The 17,654-nt window shown below is 30.9% G+C and overlaps 1 protein-coding gene and 1 long non-coding RNA gene across 2 annotated transcripts in view; one reads left to right on the top strand and one right to left on the bottom strand.

Moving 5' to 3' along the window:
• The window catches only part of LOC109361872, a 1,159-nt gene extending 766 nt beyond the window's left edge, over positions 1-393 (bottom strand). Inside the window, exon 1 of the mRNA XM_019607403.1 lies at positions 82-393. Within this exon, the coding sequence (XP_019462948.1) occupies positions 82-393 (312 nt within the window). The remainder of the gene's footprint in view (positions 1-81) is intronic.
• On the top strand, positions 5,673-16,876 carry LOC109362106. Its single transcript, XR_002109350.1, has 3 exons — positions 5,673-5,683; positions 12,023-12,027; positions 16,631-16,876. It is a non-coding gene; the product is annotated as an uncharacterized LOC109362106 (long non-coding RNA).

The raw sequence follows: 17,654 nt of genomic DNA, 5'->3' as shown, positions 1-17,654 counted from the left end.
TCTGTTGAGGTACTCAGCTATGGATTCTTGCTCATCCATTTGCATCAACTCATATTGTCTTTTGAGTGTCAGCAATCTCACCTTCTTGATCTTCTTTCCACCAGAATAATTCTTCTCCAATATCTCCCAAGCTTCCTTTGAACTAGATGCTGCAGAGATCTTTTCAAAGTTGGCTCTATCCACACATTGGTGGATCAAGAAGATTGCCTTGCAATCTCTCTTGTTTGCTTCCCTATACTCCATTGAATTTTCATCTACAGTTGGCATTCCACCTTTCACTACATCAAGACATTCTTGAAATCCAAAGATTGCCTTCATTTGAATGCTCCAATGTTCATAATTTTTCCCATATAGGATTGGAAGGTTCATTGCAAAGCCATTCGAATTTGCCATTCTTCTACACCTCTGATTTCCCTTTTGTTTTGCAGCCTTAATTCTCAATCCGTGAGCTTCACTTCTTGAAGCCTCTTGCACCCAATCTTGGCACTACCACTGATCCCGATCCTAAAGCTCTTGATACCACTGTTGGAATTCTCTGTTGGAATTCAGAAACCAAGTTCCTTTGGTTTCTCTTTACTGCATTACTTGCAGAACACGAAAGAGAAGAAGAGAAGAGAGTGAGTGAAGAAATCTTAAGGAGATTATAGAGGAGAGAATTTGAGAGAAGAAAAGGAAGAAGGGGAAAGTAATTCACTGATTTTCAATGTATTCAATGCACACACATATCAAGCTTGATCAATTCTATTTATAGAAACTCATAACTAATTTGGTTGTTATGATTTCTATTTATAGTAATGTGCTAAACTAACTCAATCATCCTATACAATAAGCTATGAATTACAAAACAATTACTACAAAATCAACAAAACTTACTTTAAACCAATTACAGCATAACACTTTTTTTATAGGAAAAATAATTATATTAAAGAAGCACACATAATGCATGCACAGATGCAAGGACTCAAGGCATACCTAATATTGTAACACCTTTGATATACTATCAAACCAATTATATCCAACTCAGGTAAATTAATAGGTTTCCAAGACAACAGGCGTGAGATGCCTAAATTTTTATATATAAAACAAAATAATATTATTGATCCAAATATTAATCCTGTCACAATCACTAACATACTAAAACAAATATTAGTATGTTTGTATTTTGTTGGGTGAAACTCTAACATCAAGCTCTTATACCTTATCATCTAAATACCTTATGACTTTCATTTTTTGTTGAACAACCTCCTGTACTTCATTCCTTACGATCACCTTCTTCACCATCAGACGACTTATGACTCATCACTAAAAAATAGAATGATTTAATAATTATTAATTAGAAAGTAAACAGATAGATTGATTGATTAATGTTGCCAAACTTATACAAGTGAATAATGTAGGCTCAATGTAAATTCAATCATCATCATTTTGGACGTCAAATCAAGTAAGGGTCCAAGTATACTACAACCATTCACGTCACTTCTTTCCCCCTTCGGCCATGTGTTAAGAAAACTGTCATGACCTAACGATGGAAAGTTCACATATATGGTGCACCTTAACCGAAGATTTACGTTTTGATGTATCTTTTTGGAAAATTATAAAACTAGTGTAATTTTCCTGAAATCGGCAATGGAATTGCCGATTTCAGTGTTTTTCTCTCTCCAACTCCCCTCAAAATCGGCACTAGGGAGGGAGTTTTATTAAAGTAATTTATTTTTCTCTCCCCTCCTAAATCGGCAATGGGAGGGGAGATTTATATATATTTTTTTTAATTTTTCTCTCTCCCCTTAAATTGACAATGGGGAAGTTTTTGTTTTTTTTTTGTTTTTTTCTCTCTCCCTGAATCGGCAATAGAGAGTTTTTGATTTTTTTTATTTTATTTTTGAGAGTTATATTATTAGTTTTAGGGTTTAATTTTTCAAATACTAACCCTAACAAAACACAAAATCGGGACTAGGGGGAAGATTTATTAAATCTAATTTTTTCTCTCTCCCCCACTAAATCGGCAATGTGGGGGGAGATTTATATATATTTTTATTTTTATTTTTTCTCTCCCTTATTTAATAAAACTCCATGTAGTCTCGATTTTGTGTGTTGTTAGGTTTAGTGTTTAAACCCTAAAACTAATAATATAACTCTCAAAAATTAAAAAAAAAAATCAAAAACTCCCTATTGACGATTTAGGGAGAGAGAAAAAAACAAAAACTCCCCCATTATAGGGGAGAGAAAAAAATAAAAAAATATATATATAAATCTCCCCTCCCATTGCCGATTTAGGAGGGGAGAGAGAAAAAAAATTACTTTAATAAAACTCCACCCTTAGTGCCAATTTTGGGGGGGAGTTGGTGAGAGAAAAATACTGAAATAGGCAATTCCATTGCCGATTTCAGGAAAATTACACTAGTTTTGTAATTTTCCAAAAAGGTGCACCAAAATCGTAAATTTTCGGTCAAGGTGCACCATATATGTGAATTTTCGAACGACTATTAAAATTTGATAGTTTTTGTTACAAAAAATTAACTTAATTCTGTCTTTTGCTTTTCTCTTTAATATCCTTTGATATTTGTTTCGCATTTTTTATTGTTATAGAAATTAATGTATATTTATATTTTATTTTTTAATTAACCTCTTATTACATATCAAATTTCAAAATAATATATTTCTTCTTTCAATGCTAGGATATTGGCAAAACAATTATTTTGTTCCCTCAACTTAATTTATTTTCTTAATTTGATATCTTAATTTTTTTTCTCATTTCAGTCCCTCAACTTTGCTTATGCTTCATGTTAATCCTTCGAAATTTCGAATAGTCAATTTTTAATTTGGAGACGTCAACCAGTTGCAAAAAGGCATCGTTTTGGTCATTCCTCAAACATCCCCATTCTTTACCGAACCAGCCGCCATCCAAATTCATGGCTACCTTTCACTATGGCCCTCTGTCTTTTCCATTTTGCTCCATTTCTCTTCATTTTCCTTCACTATCCCCCGTTTCCTCCATTCTCAAATCCTAAACTACTATTATAGCTACCATTCTTCTCCCTACCCCTTCATCATCTCTCTCTCAAATCCTAATCTTGCAAGCACCAAATTAGTAATGAAAGAAAATGGTGTATCAAGATGACATTGTCATTTTAGAGGATAAAATATGCATAAAATAATGTCATTTTCACTAAACTAACATACAGTAGGATGATCGTTGATGACATCAACAAAATAATTGACGAAGGACTAACGTAAAAGCGTTAGCAAAATTAAGGGGATGAAATGGGAAAAAAAAATTGAAGTACCAAATTGAAAAAAAAAATAGTCATCCGCAAAAAATAATATCACTTCAATGGAGGCATATATAGCTTGCAATGAATTACTACTTAAAAAGATAGGCAGGTCTAAAAGCCTATGGGATATTTGGTACATTGAGAAAAAATTCCGAAAGACCACATAATTAAGTGAAAGATTGTAATATCTATATATTATTAATGTATAAATTTATATTGGAAAAATACAATATCTATTAATCATTTGTATTGTTTTTTAAAAATTCAATAATAATTAAAAATGCATATATGATAGACTAATAGTGTATAAAACTCTTATACTATCAATATATATTAAGGTAAAGCCTTACAAGTCCACAACAGTACAACACAATACAATAATTGCCAATAACACCCTTCTTAATAGCACTACGTCAATGTTTATTTTATGTATTTAAACCACATGTATTTTTCATCCATCGGACCGCTTGAGTCTGAGACAGTTCATCTATTACTGTAGAATTGCAATAATACAACTGTCAAAGTCTCTAATATGAGTTATTAAGCATTTAATACAATTGCAATATCTAAATCTCTAATGAGTTGATTAAGCATTTCAGCTAAAACTACTACATCAATTAATCTGACTTAAGTATAGTTACTTCACGAATTGTCAAAAGGAAAAAGCCAATTTCATCATTGCAAAAAAGAATTAATTGTCTGAAACTTTTTAGAAATCACTTGCAGTCACCATATTCATAAATTAAGGGACACAGCTAGAGTTTGTTTGCATCCCTGGAAACAAATTGAACTGTGCCTTCAGATTCTGCAGTCTGCACAAATACTACACAGCATAGATTCTTAACAAACTGTGTTTTTGTATTTAAAAATGAACTTGGTCTTTTCATCATAACTTGATCAACTTTTATGTTTCTGGTTTTCTCACACTTTTCACTCTCTCTCCATATATAATATTTTATAATATGCTGTTTTGATCTACTTAGTAACTCTTTTACATACATCTGTTAAAAGGTGATTTAATTAAGACTTAGGATGCCATGATATTATAAAATATTCAAATATATTGACCACTAGAATCTAGATCCAATAATTGTGATATTTCCTAATCAAAATGGTTGCAGGAGTAGCATTATAATATGGCTTAATTCTTCTTGTTGTAGAATGGTTGCAGTATTAGCATTAGGTAGTCTGTGTAGTAATATACTAGTATTCACTGTTTTTTAATTTTATAGAAAGAAAAGGAAAAAAGCTATCTAATCCTACATCAGACTTCCATGATTAATATGCGTCTCATCAGTAGATATAAAGGAAAAATATAAACTTTTTATTTCATTAAAATTGCTCTTGCACCAAACACATTTTCAGCTATAGTAAATGTAAAGAAAGTAATATAAAATTATATATTTTCTTGATAAATGATAATAAAATGGTAGTCCTTTTGATGCATGAAACTCCTATCATTAGGGTCCCAAGAAGATTGAAGTACTGAGTACATTGTTTTACTTTGCAGACAGAGAGAGTATTTCGAGGTATCGTACAATGTAAAATATGAAGATATCTATTTGCACTTATATACGTAATTTCTCACTCATCAAGAATGAGTTAATCTAATAGTTTAAGGAGGAGGATATACTCTCTCAAAGTTTATTCCAAAGCTTGTCTCAAGACTTGTAACAAACTAATCATATTATGTCATTAGTTAAAAAAAATTAAATATTTATAACTTTATCAATGTTTATTTTATTATGATTGATTAGGGACAGAGGAGAACAGATCCCCATCCATAATTTAAAAAATTAAAAGGTAATGTTTGATATTAAAAATGACACTTGGTAGGAAAAATAATCATACGTCTTAAAAGAAATTAACTTCATAGTTATAGGTTCACATACGTTTCGTTAACGTAAAAAAAAAGACAATTTCCTCCTCACACTCAATTTCACTACAAGGCAATGTATATATTTTTTTATGGCTTTACTTAAAAAATCTAAGATAAAATCACAAAATTTTCAATTGAATTATGAAATATAAAAAATTGTTAAAAAGAGTGTATCATAAATCATTTTTAAGGAATTTCCTTGGAAAATATTTCGAAGGAATGTTTTGAGGAATTTTCAACTTTGAGAATCACTTATTCACATTCTAGGATAGACAAACATATACTAGCTATAAAATGCATTTAAAGCAGTGGTAGCATCTGGTTGAGATGCTGGAGAGTTTATTACTGTGTCCAGACTTTGACATGTGGCACACAAAAACTTGAAGAACCCATATTTTTATTTTTCAAAAGTAAATAAATTTAAAATATAAAATTTTATTCATCTCTCCTTATTCCAGTACTAAAGGGTCAAGTATTGGAGTAAATGATAATTTTTTTGGTGGTGTTTTTTTCTTATTAACGAATTATGTTAGTGGTTATTTCTTTTCTGATTGAGGATTATTTTGATGGTGATTATTCCAATTGTTTATCTTTTTACCAACAATCATTCTAGTGATTCATTTTCTTCCGATAATAAATTTTGGCATCTGTGAATTTTCTTATCAGTTAATTCTGTGGTGGTTATATCAATAAATTTTGTAATTGCAACACATTTATGATGATTTTGTAGAACTAGTTTGATTTTTTCATTTTGAATAGAACTTTTTGTAATATAAGCTTTAAGCTTGAGATGTGTTACATGAAACTGAATTCTTTATGTAGTACCAGGGATATCCCAACTCTTGTTATATATATTTCGATTAATAGAATATTATTTTATATATGATTAAATTAGTTTTATTTTATTTGAATTTATCTATAATTTATATTTATCTAGTTAATTATTATTTAGGTTTACCATCCTTTCATTTATAACGACTTTTTTTTAATGTAATATACTTGACCATCACCTTGAAAGACAATAGGCCACTCTGTTATTTTTACAGTTTGAGGTGGAAACGGATAGCTGGCCATGATGCCCCACCCCAACCATTGCAACTTACTCAACAATCAACTCTGGCAAATAAATGTGTCCCTAGCTAGCTGCTTACTTTGTGTGACCAATGCACTCTTGTCACTCCTTTCCATTATCGTGCATTGCTATACTTACTCCTATCCATTATTGTCCTATATCTGCCTTAAACAGCATAATTCTTCAGCCTTTTGTGTTGCTGAGGGAAAAATAATTCATCCCACTTGTGTGTAGAAATGACTTTTCGATAGCCTATTGACACTGTTACCATATATTTTTAATTAATTTCTCTGATTGACACGACAGTGACAAAAACCAGAAGTGGACTCATCCTTTGGAGACAAACGATGTAATTGGATGTGGGTTTCATGTCTATCCCAGTTTCAAATTTGAGCTTGTTTTCATTGTTTTTCCTCACACGTTATCTCTTCCCACATTTTGGGACTAGGTGTTGAGAAGTATTTGTGTTGTTCTATATCTAAATAGGGAACAGTGTAAGAGTTATTATATATAAAAAAAGAATGAATGTGCAAACAGTATCACTTTGTTCTCCCCGAATCTTTGTGCTTTTAGTTAAATTCTTAAACGTCTTCTAATCAAATTTATTGCTTTACATCACTAAAATGAGTTTGATCTTTCTCCAGTAATAAAGATATAGATATTTTTAAAACAAAGAGAAAATTTATATTCTAATATGGTTTAACATTTTTATACTTGAAGTATAATGGGATGATAATTTTACTCATCTGTATAAGTGTAAACGTGATCAATTGTTTCTCTATCGGGCGGAATCATTTCCCCTCTTAAACATGTATCACCTTATCCTTGAGAATTATTATTATTATCTTATAGAGTGCACTCTAATATCAGGATTTTAATTTTCGTTTGTAATTATGTTATGTTTATCAAGCTTGTAAAAAATACAAGGAGATGACATAAATGTGACTACAACTATATTCAGTATGTATTATAGAGAGTCCTATAACACCAATACTATTGTGGTTGACGAAGGACCACAATTTAAAACTCTATCTAATACATATTGTGTACATTTTAAGGTCATTTGATATCGTTTATTCAATTAATATAATATGTATGTATTCTCAGTGTAAATATTTATATACGGTCATTATATTTTTTATTATTTGTTTGGACTACTTTTTTGAAAAGTCAATAATAATTAAATATGAATGATAGATAATGTAATATTAGTGTACAAAACTCATACAATGTTAGTACATATTTTTTTTTATCTTTATTCAATTTATTGTAATTTGTAAGTGTATTTTTTGGGGGTCTTCCGTTTGCACTATCGCTTAGACTTACAACCGGCACGCTAATATGTTCTAATGGTTGAATCTGATAACCACAAAGTTGGATAAGGTGTGGGTTGGACATTTGCATATGAAAGTGGATTAACCATGATCTTTTGTCTAGCTTTGAATAATTATTTAAGTAATGTCATGGAAGATATACATTGATGATTCACAATGGAAAGCATGCACTCAAATTAGCAAAAGCGGAAACCTAATGTGTATAAAACGTGCTTATGTTCTCAGGCAGCTACGCTAGCTTTTTTATTATAAATAAAAAACAATAGAGAATCATATTGAATTACACATTATTATTAGCTATATAAAATTTTGTCAAAAATTTATGATAGGATAGAGAAATAATATTGAAGAATAGTCCAATCAGAGCAGAACTATATGGAGAGTAGTAGAGGAAGCTTTATCAAAGTGTAACTTTTGAAAACTTCATAACATTATTATGCGTTCTTATCCTTGTTCAACACTTAATCTTGAGGAGAAAAAAATACATTAATTTGCTGCAATGGGGAAGGTCGCATCAAATAGAAGGATGAACATGGTAGAAACTGATTCTGGTCTAAAAATATATAAGCAACTTAGTTAACCAATTTATCATGTCTAAAAAATTTTGGGAGTTGGTTGTGAAATATTGCTTTGAAGGATTATGTTTAGGACACCAGGATATAAATGATTTGTCATATAATTCAAAACAGACAAAGATATTTTCTTAAATATTTTTAATTTTTTTCAAGATACTAATGCTTCTAATATTCATTTTACAATTTCTAAAATTTTCTTGATTAATATATGCCCTAATTAAAGGCACGTTTACAAAGTCCTATTTTATAAATAATACAACAAATATTTATCTAATGAGTGTAATATCTTACACTATCAATGTAAAAATTTATATGCAATCAATATATTATTCACCATTTATTTGAATTAGTTTTTTGATGAATCATTGATGATTAAATATGAATATTATATAAAACTTATACATTGTGAATATATTTTTTTATCTTATCTAATTTTGTTTTTCACAACATAATATTAGGACAAAGAAAAAGTATTTTACTCTTAAGATGTTATGTACTTTGAGGCCAAACAAATATGGTTTTGGGCATATGGCGTCTAGTTTCTAAAAGGAGATTAAAAAAGTCAATTTCACATGAGTGCTTTCTCTCTATATAAGATATAATTATCTAGCCAATTCTAAATGAAATACATGATCAAATTCAAGGGATGGTGGATATATAAAGCAAGGAAATTGATAAGTAACCAACTCTTTGCACAGTCTAGGGCCATAATCTCCATGGTTGAAAGTGCCCCACTTTTGAGATACACATATTAAATTATGTCTCTCTATATCTTTATTCAATCAAATTATACTAGTAAAAAATTCCATATTATTGATCTAATACACTAATGTGGACACAAACAAGGATAGAGGATCACCACTCATATTCAACCACCTCAAAGATTGTCCACATATATTTTTGCATGCCATATGCAATTAACCAAATACAATCTTAATACAAATCTCCATTCCTCTCATTGTACTCTTGTCAATCGACACATTATTTTGACTAAGTTTTTAAAAAAAATCTTTATCAATTCCTGTTTTTGGCAAATTCTTTTCCTACCTAATTCTTTGATGTTATAGATAGTGTGCTCATTTTGTTGGTGAGTTTGACCTTCTTTTCCAAGAATGCGTGTATACTGAAAGGAATCCGAAGAGCCAAGCTTTAGAATACATAGGAGAAGAAAATAAAAAATAGAAAGAATGAAACAGAAAAAAAGGGAAATGTGTGAGAGAAACGTCTTTTCCAAGGTTTAAATTTAGTTTTTATTTCTCATTTTTTATTCATCTGTGGAATTTGTTCTCAAAATTTTCTTCTAGTAGTTCTGATTCTTAAAGTTTTTCAGTTATGCAATGTCAATCCCTTAATAAAATTTACCTAAAAAACCATCATGGGACTCTTTTGTGGCAATGCTGGCTATTAATTAACAGACTCTTTTTGTTAATTTTTGATTTTTTTTTTGACAAAAAGATTAGTATTACATAACCAAAAAGTTTGAAGAATGAAATAACCAACAAAATTTACCGCAACATACATAACAAAAGTTAAGGTAAAAGAATTTATTAGTCCTTTTCCAAAAGATAGCATATAACTTGCATGGTATCTGCAACGCAATTGGTGGTTCTCGACACTTGGTAGGTAATTTATTTTTCGGTGCAAAGGATCAATTAGAGGTATCTACCAATTATTTTACTTATATGTTTAGGTTCCTCTGCTTTAGCAGTTAGTACACATAAAATTATATGAAATTCATAAAGTTGAAGAGGATCACATGATTTGCATCCCAATACCCATACAGCATATATAGTTTGGAGATCTTTTCGTGAACATAATAGTGGAATTAGAATGAGAAATATCACAATTTTGATCTCTTCATGTGGACAATGATCTTTGCATAATTCTATCTCTAAGACTCTAGATTCTTTAGCTTTACATGCCAAGACATAAATAATTTAGGGGAGGGGGAAGTTGCAGCAAAAGTTTAATTTCTGGTATTGATCCACCTGATTTACTTTTAAAAATTTATATATTAGGCACATAAGAAATCACTTTTAGAACAAATTCATCTTTGTACTTTTCTGGTTGAGGATATTTTCTTCAAAATAAATTAGAGACAGGTCTTGCACATTAATTTTTGTTAATAATAATAGTTTTTGTCCATATAATATTTTTTACTCTACCATCCGGTCCACTATTCATTTATTATTTTTATTTGATAATAAATGATTGTTAGGAATGACAATGGGTACCCGGATCTTTGTGTATCCACAAAATACCCGCAACGGGTTTGGTCTTGGTCTGTGTTTTTGATCTCGTGGGTAATGAGACCCGAGATTTTAAGACTCGCTGTTGGATAAGTCTGGGGTCTAGGTAATGGGGTACTCAGACCCAGAGATACTCGAACCCGCTATTCCTTTATATATATATAGGAAATGATCCACTTACTACATGAGTAATTTTAAACAACTTACTTCACATCTTAGTTATCAATTATAGAAAAATCCAATTATTTGAATTAATGAGTAGATTTATACCATCAAATTTTCCTAGAATTGATGCCTAAGATACGAAAGTTATGGATCCATATATATAAATATATATATTGTTAATCCTTAATGTTAAATTGTTAATTTGTAAATATAATTGATATATTGTTAAACACTGATTTTACATTGTTTAAGTAATGATATGATGTTATGTTGTTATTTGATATGTGTGATACAATATTATGTTGATTGTACAATTCTTATTAAATCAACTTATGTCATAATGTTTAAATAGTCAATTTAAAATGTGTTTAAAATTTTAAATTATTTTTTATAATTTTTTCTCTTGTAAATTACCTAAATAATATAATATTGTAATAAACAAATACATAATTACATAAATTACTGGAAATTATTTTTAATGTTTTTTTTTAATTTGTACATACCCGTAGATCCGTTGGATACCCAAAGCTTTGTGGGTAGTAAACCCAACGAGTATGAGCATATGTATGGGGCGGGTCTAGATCCAAAAATGAAACAACAAGACATGTCCAGATAATATACTACTCGGATCCCGTCAAACATATTGCCATCTCTGATGATAATGAAGATATGAATAATGAATTGACCATATAAAAAACTAGGATGGTGAGTAACTTTTAAACTCATAATTTTATTCTTTAACTTGCACTAAAAGGATTTGTGAAACCATTAACTAAACTTCACTGCAAAGGATCCACAACCTCCATTTCACAGACAATAATCATTTCTGGTATCGAGATACAAATTGTTATTCTTTACTTATATTAAAGGGCAAATATATCATAAAAGAGTCACATACTAAAAAACATTATTTTTGATGTACTTATCTCTCATGTACTTGAGAGCATTCTAACTCTCATTTCACTTATACCTTTTCCTCACCTTTCTCCCGCTCACACACTCAGTCACTGGTGCCAAGGGTATATACCTTTTCATCTTGCTTTTCATTTTCTTTCTTATAAAGTGTCATTGAAATCACATGAAGTTTTTAAATTCGTCCAGACCAGACAATGTTAACTTTAGTACAGGGTAGACATCCTTTTGACTAGAAATTTGCTTTATATTACTAAATTCTTGCTTGAAATTTATATGCATTTATTTGCCACCTTTTTCTGGAATAGTTTCATTCTCTTCCCTATTTATAACCAGTTTTTGAAAATTGTAAAAACAAACTTCCTCTCCTCTTGCTACAGCAGTAACTTAACAAACAAGTTAAGGGCTCAGCCTCAACTTAAAGTACAGAAACTAATTACTAACCTACGCATTTAACAAATAATAAATAATATCATGTTCATGACTAATGATTATAATTAAGGACTCGGGTTATATATCATTAAGAAACGGGTCAACCTATCCTGTGTGTCCATTATTGTTAAGTAAAAGTCAATATGTAATATAAAAAAGAGAAGCCAATTTAATGCTTCTATTTATTTAAATGAAACGAAGAACACATTTGATGGACAATAAAATAGGGACGTGAATTTGTATACTTTTCTATTTATATTATTTTTTATTGCATGAATATAAAGTAGAAAATTAAAAGTAAAGTGTAATATTTATACACTAATAATATAAAGATTTATACACAATTAGTATATCATCCACCATTTATTTAAAATATTTTTATCTAAGAATTAATCATGATTGAAAATGAATAATAAATCATGCGGTGACAATATAATAAATTATTACATTGTCTTTATAACTTCTTTTTCTCTATGCTATAAATATATATATATATATATTAGAGATGTAGAGTTGGATACTATTCACGCATTAAAGAAAATTTGTTCATTACGTGTCAGAAGAGAGTTAATGGAAATGGTTATTTCCAAATACACATTCAAATGTTGCCCAGTCAATATAATCCTTTCACATCTGTGTGCTAGAATTAAATGTAGTTACAATTGGATTACAAGAAAAGCATGCAGAGATATAATTCTCCTCAATTATAAACGTGTATAAATTAAAGCTGATGGTGTCACCTGTTGATGTTAATTACAATGAAAAAATCGATTATATATGCGTTGTATATATTTTTGTTTGATAAGCATATATGCGTTATATTGTGTACACCAAACCAAACAATAAATTAAACATCCATATCATCAGCTTTTTATAGCAGAAAACATATAATAAGATTGATGGTAGACAAACTAACCACTTAATCGTAGTGCCTTGTCACTATCCAAAGTGAGTTAACCTTTATAATTCCTCAAATCCATCTCTTCAAACTTTGGTTAGTTACTCCAAGTCGTCATACACACGTTGCACGATTAAGACTCGCAGTTTAGATTGTAATTTCTTTCTTTTAGGATTGGTTTGAGAGTTAGATTTTGGAGGGAAAATAATAAAAATAGAAGATTTGAAAGTTATCTTATAAATATATTTTATGACTCCAAAATCTCTATTTTTCCTTCTTTCCATTCTAAAATACAACTCTCAAACTAACATTTAACGAAAATGTATTATAATTTATTAATGATCCAGAGGTTTGGAGGGAGGATATTTCTTAGGTGTAGATTATATTTTTGTTAAGTAATACAATAAGCTTCAGGTAGTTATTTATTTATTTTATTCATAGAAGTAATATTTTGTTTGAGGTGGTCTATATAACTAACATTGAGTAAATATTGAATTTACATACACATATATTTCAATAATCTTTTACCCGACCAACAAGAGAGTAATGTATATATCTTTAGATAAGTCTCCTTTTGAATGAAAATATAGTGGAACCAATTTTTAATATGATATTAGAATGATCTTTGTAATGGATCATCCGCATATGTCCAATCTTACAAAATTCATGCTCCAAAATTCACCATAGTCTTTCTTTACATAAACATGAATTAGGAGATTAAACCCCAAACTTAATACTTCTGAATCAAGTTCTTCTATTTGGACCAACCCATTATTGGTATTTATTTACATACTTTGAACTTTTTGAGTGAGTATATAATCTTACTACAACCGTGTGTATAAATCACATGCAAAGTTAGGTCAAAGTACATAACATTGGAAGTCATGTGCCTCAACTGTAGCATATGCAGCAATTATTCCAATTATATACAATAAGTCAGCTTTCACTTCAAAGGAAAACAATTATACTGAGAGCAATATAAGAGGGTCACCTCCAAAGTTTTTTCCACTTGTTTCTTTATAATTTTTTTCGTGGCCAATATCATAGTAGAAAGGTCATGAAAACTAAACCGGATACTGTAGTCTCGAGCTTATAGCAAAAAAATTTGCCTCCATTTGATTCATGAAATCAACCCTAACCTTGTCATTGTCATGATTGATTTTGCTCATACGGAAAGAAAGCATAAATTAGGCTTAGTGGGGTATTGGTATTTGTATTGGGTAAATGTAGTTTGCGTGAAAGCTAAACCAAAGTGAAGGAAATGTTATAAACCAATTTAAAATGTTTATATGCCTTATAAGTGTATATGAGGAATTTCGTATCCTTTCTAGATGTAAATATAAGAACTCGAAAAATGTTTATATGCAATATAAAAATGTTTATATGCAATATAAGTGCATTATAAATGTAAATATAGGAATCGAAAAATGTTTATATGCATTATAAGTGTATATTTGAAATACTTTTTACTTGGAAATGAATCATTGTTTGAGTGACTGCTTATATGTTTTTTGAAATAGACCTTTTTGTTTTTAATAGGCTTGAATTCATGAACTTAGGTGAGATACATTGTCTTCTAGGAGAACAAACATTTATTATACCAAATCATTTCTCAAATATTATCTCGCACTAATGATAATGAAGTGAAAACAGAAGAAAAAAAATTATAAATGTTTAAATTTTTAATTAACATGTCATATTTTTATTAATGTAAAATATAATTTATGACATAGTTTGTGACAATAAATCAATATTTCTTATAAGACACTCATTCCATCATTTCTCTTCACTTTTATTGGAATTCTATCTTGATTCCAAATAGAGTTGTCAAAACATAATGTTCAACTTTAATGGTTTTGTTTGGAAACACGTTAAGTAAAATGTCAAAGAAAGGTACGAAGTGGGGAGAATAATGCAACTTTCCATTATGGATGACTTTGAATTATGAAGAATAAAAATGAGAAGACTATTGTCGTCCATTATTTGAGATCAATAAATAAAAGGAAAGAAAAATATAGGTCATTAATCTCAAATAAAATTCATTATTTTATGGAATATTGCTCCTAACACATCCCTTAAATATTTAAAGAGGTGAGTTTTAAATGAAAAAAAATATATCCCAATATTTGGGGAATATAAAAGACTGTTATTAACACTGTAATTGTCATCAAATCAAGGTAATAGTATATTTATTCAACTGAGAATACATTAATTAAATCGTGTACCGTTGAAATTAGATATACATATATACTATATTAATATTATTATTAAAAAATTAATAAAGAATGTGATAGATATTTTTATTTACATCATTAATTAAAATAAAAGGTGTGAATTGATAATAAATTTTGAAAGTATAAACAAATATGGTGATTAGTTTCATCATTCATATCAATATTTTGATAAAAATAAGTTATTTCATAATTTTAAAAGTAAATCCACCGGTATAGTGATAGAGGGTTTCTATCAATGAAGTTAATATTTCTGGAAATTAAAGAGAAGAAAAGAGATTGAGCAATGCTCTAGATTTTTCATATATTCTTTTAAAAGAAAACTGATCAATTTAAATACAATAAGCAAACCCTAATTATGATGTTAGCCTTACACTTGGCAACATCTTGATTGAAAGGTAAATTCCTAAAGACAGAAATATTAAATAGAAGGTTCTAGATAATATAATCTGCCATCCATTTAGGGGGAACTCTGGGCCTTTTATCATTAAGCCCATTTGGCCTATCAATACTCTCCCCATGAATAACAACCTTGTCCTCAAGGTTGAGGCCCAATTCGGTTGGTTCTATTGGATTTGGAATGGGATCCGTTAAACCCAATTGACTAGATAAGGGAGAGGTGTTGAAATCCTTTGAGATAGATTCTTGTGGATAGGGAATCCGAGGTGGCACACTCTGAGTGGAGGAAGCAGATTTCCGTGTAGAGATAAGGGTGGGATTTTGTTGACCGGCTGACATTTCTGCAGTGTGCAGAACGCGTGGCGCTGCGTCATTGGAAGGCGCAGAACGCGTGGCGCAGTGTGCAGCAGGGAGCTGCTGCGGTCCTGTCACGCGTGGGACGCGTGTCGCTCTGGCAGTGGCGCCTTTTGAATTACCATGTGGTAATTCGTTCCATCCTTGTGCAGCGTGAACAAGGGGAACCGTGAAGGTCCCTTGTGTATTCCCATTAATTAGCTGTTTGGACCCCAATGTAATAATTTCTTCCTCTATATTTGAATTTGAATTCCGAAAATTATTATTTTTTTCTTTTATAGCTGATGTGTCACCTTTCACGTGTTGCCTCAGCTTTAAAGTGGAACTCAGTAGTTCATTTTGTGTTTTTGACACTGCAGAATGAGTTGTTGTTCTGTCTTCTCCCTTTTCTTTACTTTCTAAATTTTTTTCTTCATTGCTTCCTTCCTCTAAATTTAACACAGGTTGAGACTGTGTAATTATGGAAGGGGTTCCCCAAAACGGTTTGAGCTTTGAAACATGAAAAACCGGGTGCACTTGGGAGCCTTCCGGTAATGTGAGTTCATATGCAACCATTCCTACACGTCGGAGAATCTGGTATGGACCGAAAAAACGCTTGCTCAACTTTTGGTTTACTCTTCTTGCCACTGTATGTTGCCGGTATGGCTGAAGTTTCAACCAAACCCAGTCACCAATGCTAAAAACACGGTCAGTTCTATGTTTGTCACTCTATATCTTCATCCTTTGTTGAGCTTTATACAAATTATTTTTTAGCTGAGTGATTAATAATTGCCTCTCATGTAGGGAAATGTTTAGTTCTGTGTCTGAACTCTGTCCCGCTGTGTAGTCAATGATGGCCGGTGGACGTCTTCCGTAGAGAGCCTGGAAAGGGGTCATGTCTGTGGATGAATGTTTAGAAGTGTTGTACCAATACTCGGCAAGAGACAAAAACGTGTACCATTTTTTTGGATGGTCACTGGTGAAACACCGCAGGTATGCTTCCAATCCTCTATTCACTACTTCGGTTTGACCGTCTGATTCAGGATGATAAGCAGTGCTAAAACAAAGCTTTGTTCCTTGCAGACGAAAAAATTCCTTCCAGAAGCTACTCAAGAATAGCTTATCCCGATCTGACACAATGGTTCTTGGGGTGCCATGAAGCCGAAATATTTCAGTAGTGAAACGATTGGCTAACTGCGTTGCTGTGAAATGACTTGGTAATGCAACAAAATGACCGTATTTAGTCAATCTATCTACAACAACCCATATCACGGTGTGCCCATGTGAAGGAGGAAGGGAAGTAATAAAATCCATGGAAATGTCTTCCCAAACTTGGTGAGGTAAAGGTAGTGGATGAAGTTTACCTTGTAGTTTTGTTGGCACATATTTGTTCTGTTGACAAATAAGACAATGCTTAATGAATTCCTTTGTGTCTTTGTACTGTCCAGGCCAGAAGAACGATGCTGCTAGTCTAGCCATAGTCGGTTTGAGACCCGAATGGCCAGCCGTCGGAGTGGAGTGATATTCCGAAAGCAAGATTGCTCTCAACCCAATATCTGCAGGTATATAAAGCTTAGTCTTGTAGTATAGCAACCCATTTGTTTCATGATAAATCTCTGGAGAAAATTTCAGAAGCCTTTCCACTAATTGTTTGCCTTCTGTTGTTGCATAATACTGAGCAAGTTGAGTCAAGACTGTTGGGACAGGGGAACTCAAAGACACTAAGATCGATTCTGTTGACTCACATCGTGATAGAGCATCAACAACTCTATTGTCACGGCCAGGTTTGTAAAATATCTCATAGTGAAACCCTTGTAATTTTGTTGCCCATCGTTGTTGTTCTGTGGTTTGAAAACTCTGAGTTAGCATGTGTTTCAAACTCTGTTGGTCAGTAAAAATTCGA

Source organism: Lupinus angustifolius, chromosome LG12, assembly GCF_001865875.1.
Source record: "Lupinus angustifolius cultivar Tanjil chromosome LG12, LupAngTanjil_v1.0, whole genome shotgun sequence".
In the NCBI taxonomy this organism is placed as follows: Eukaryota; Viridiplantae; Streptophyta; class Magnoliopsida; order Fabales; family Fabaceae; genus Lupinus; species Lupinus angustifolius.
This window is presented reverse-complemented; position numbering and strand designations above follow the sequence as displayed.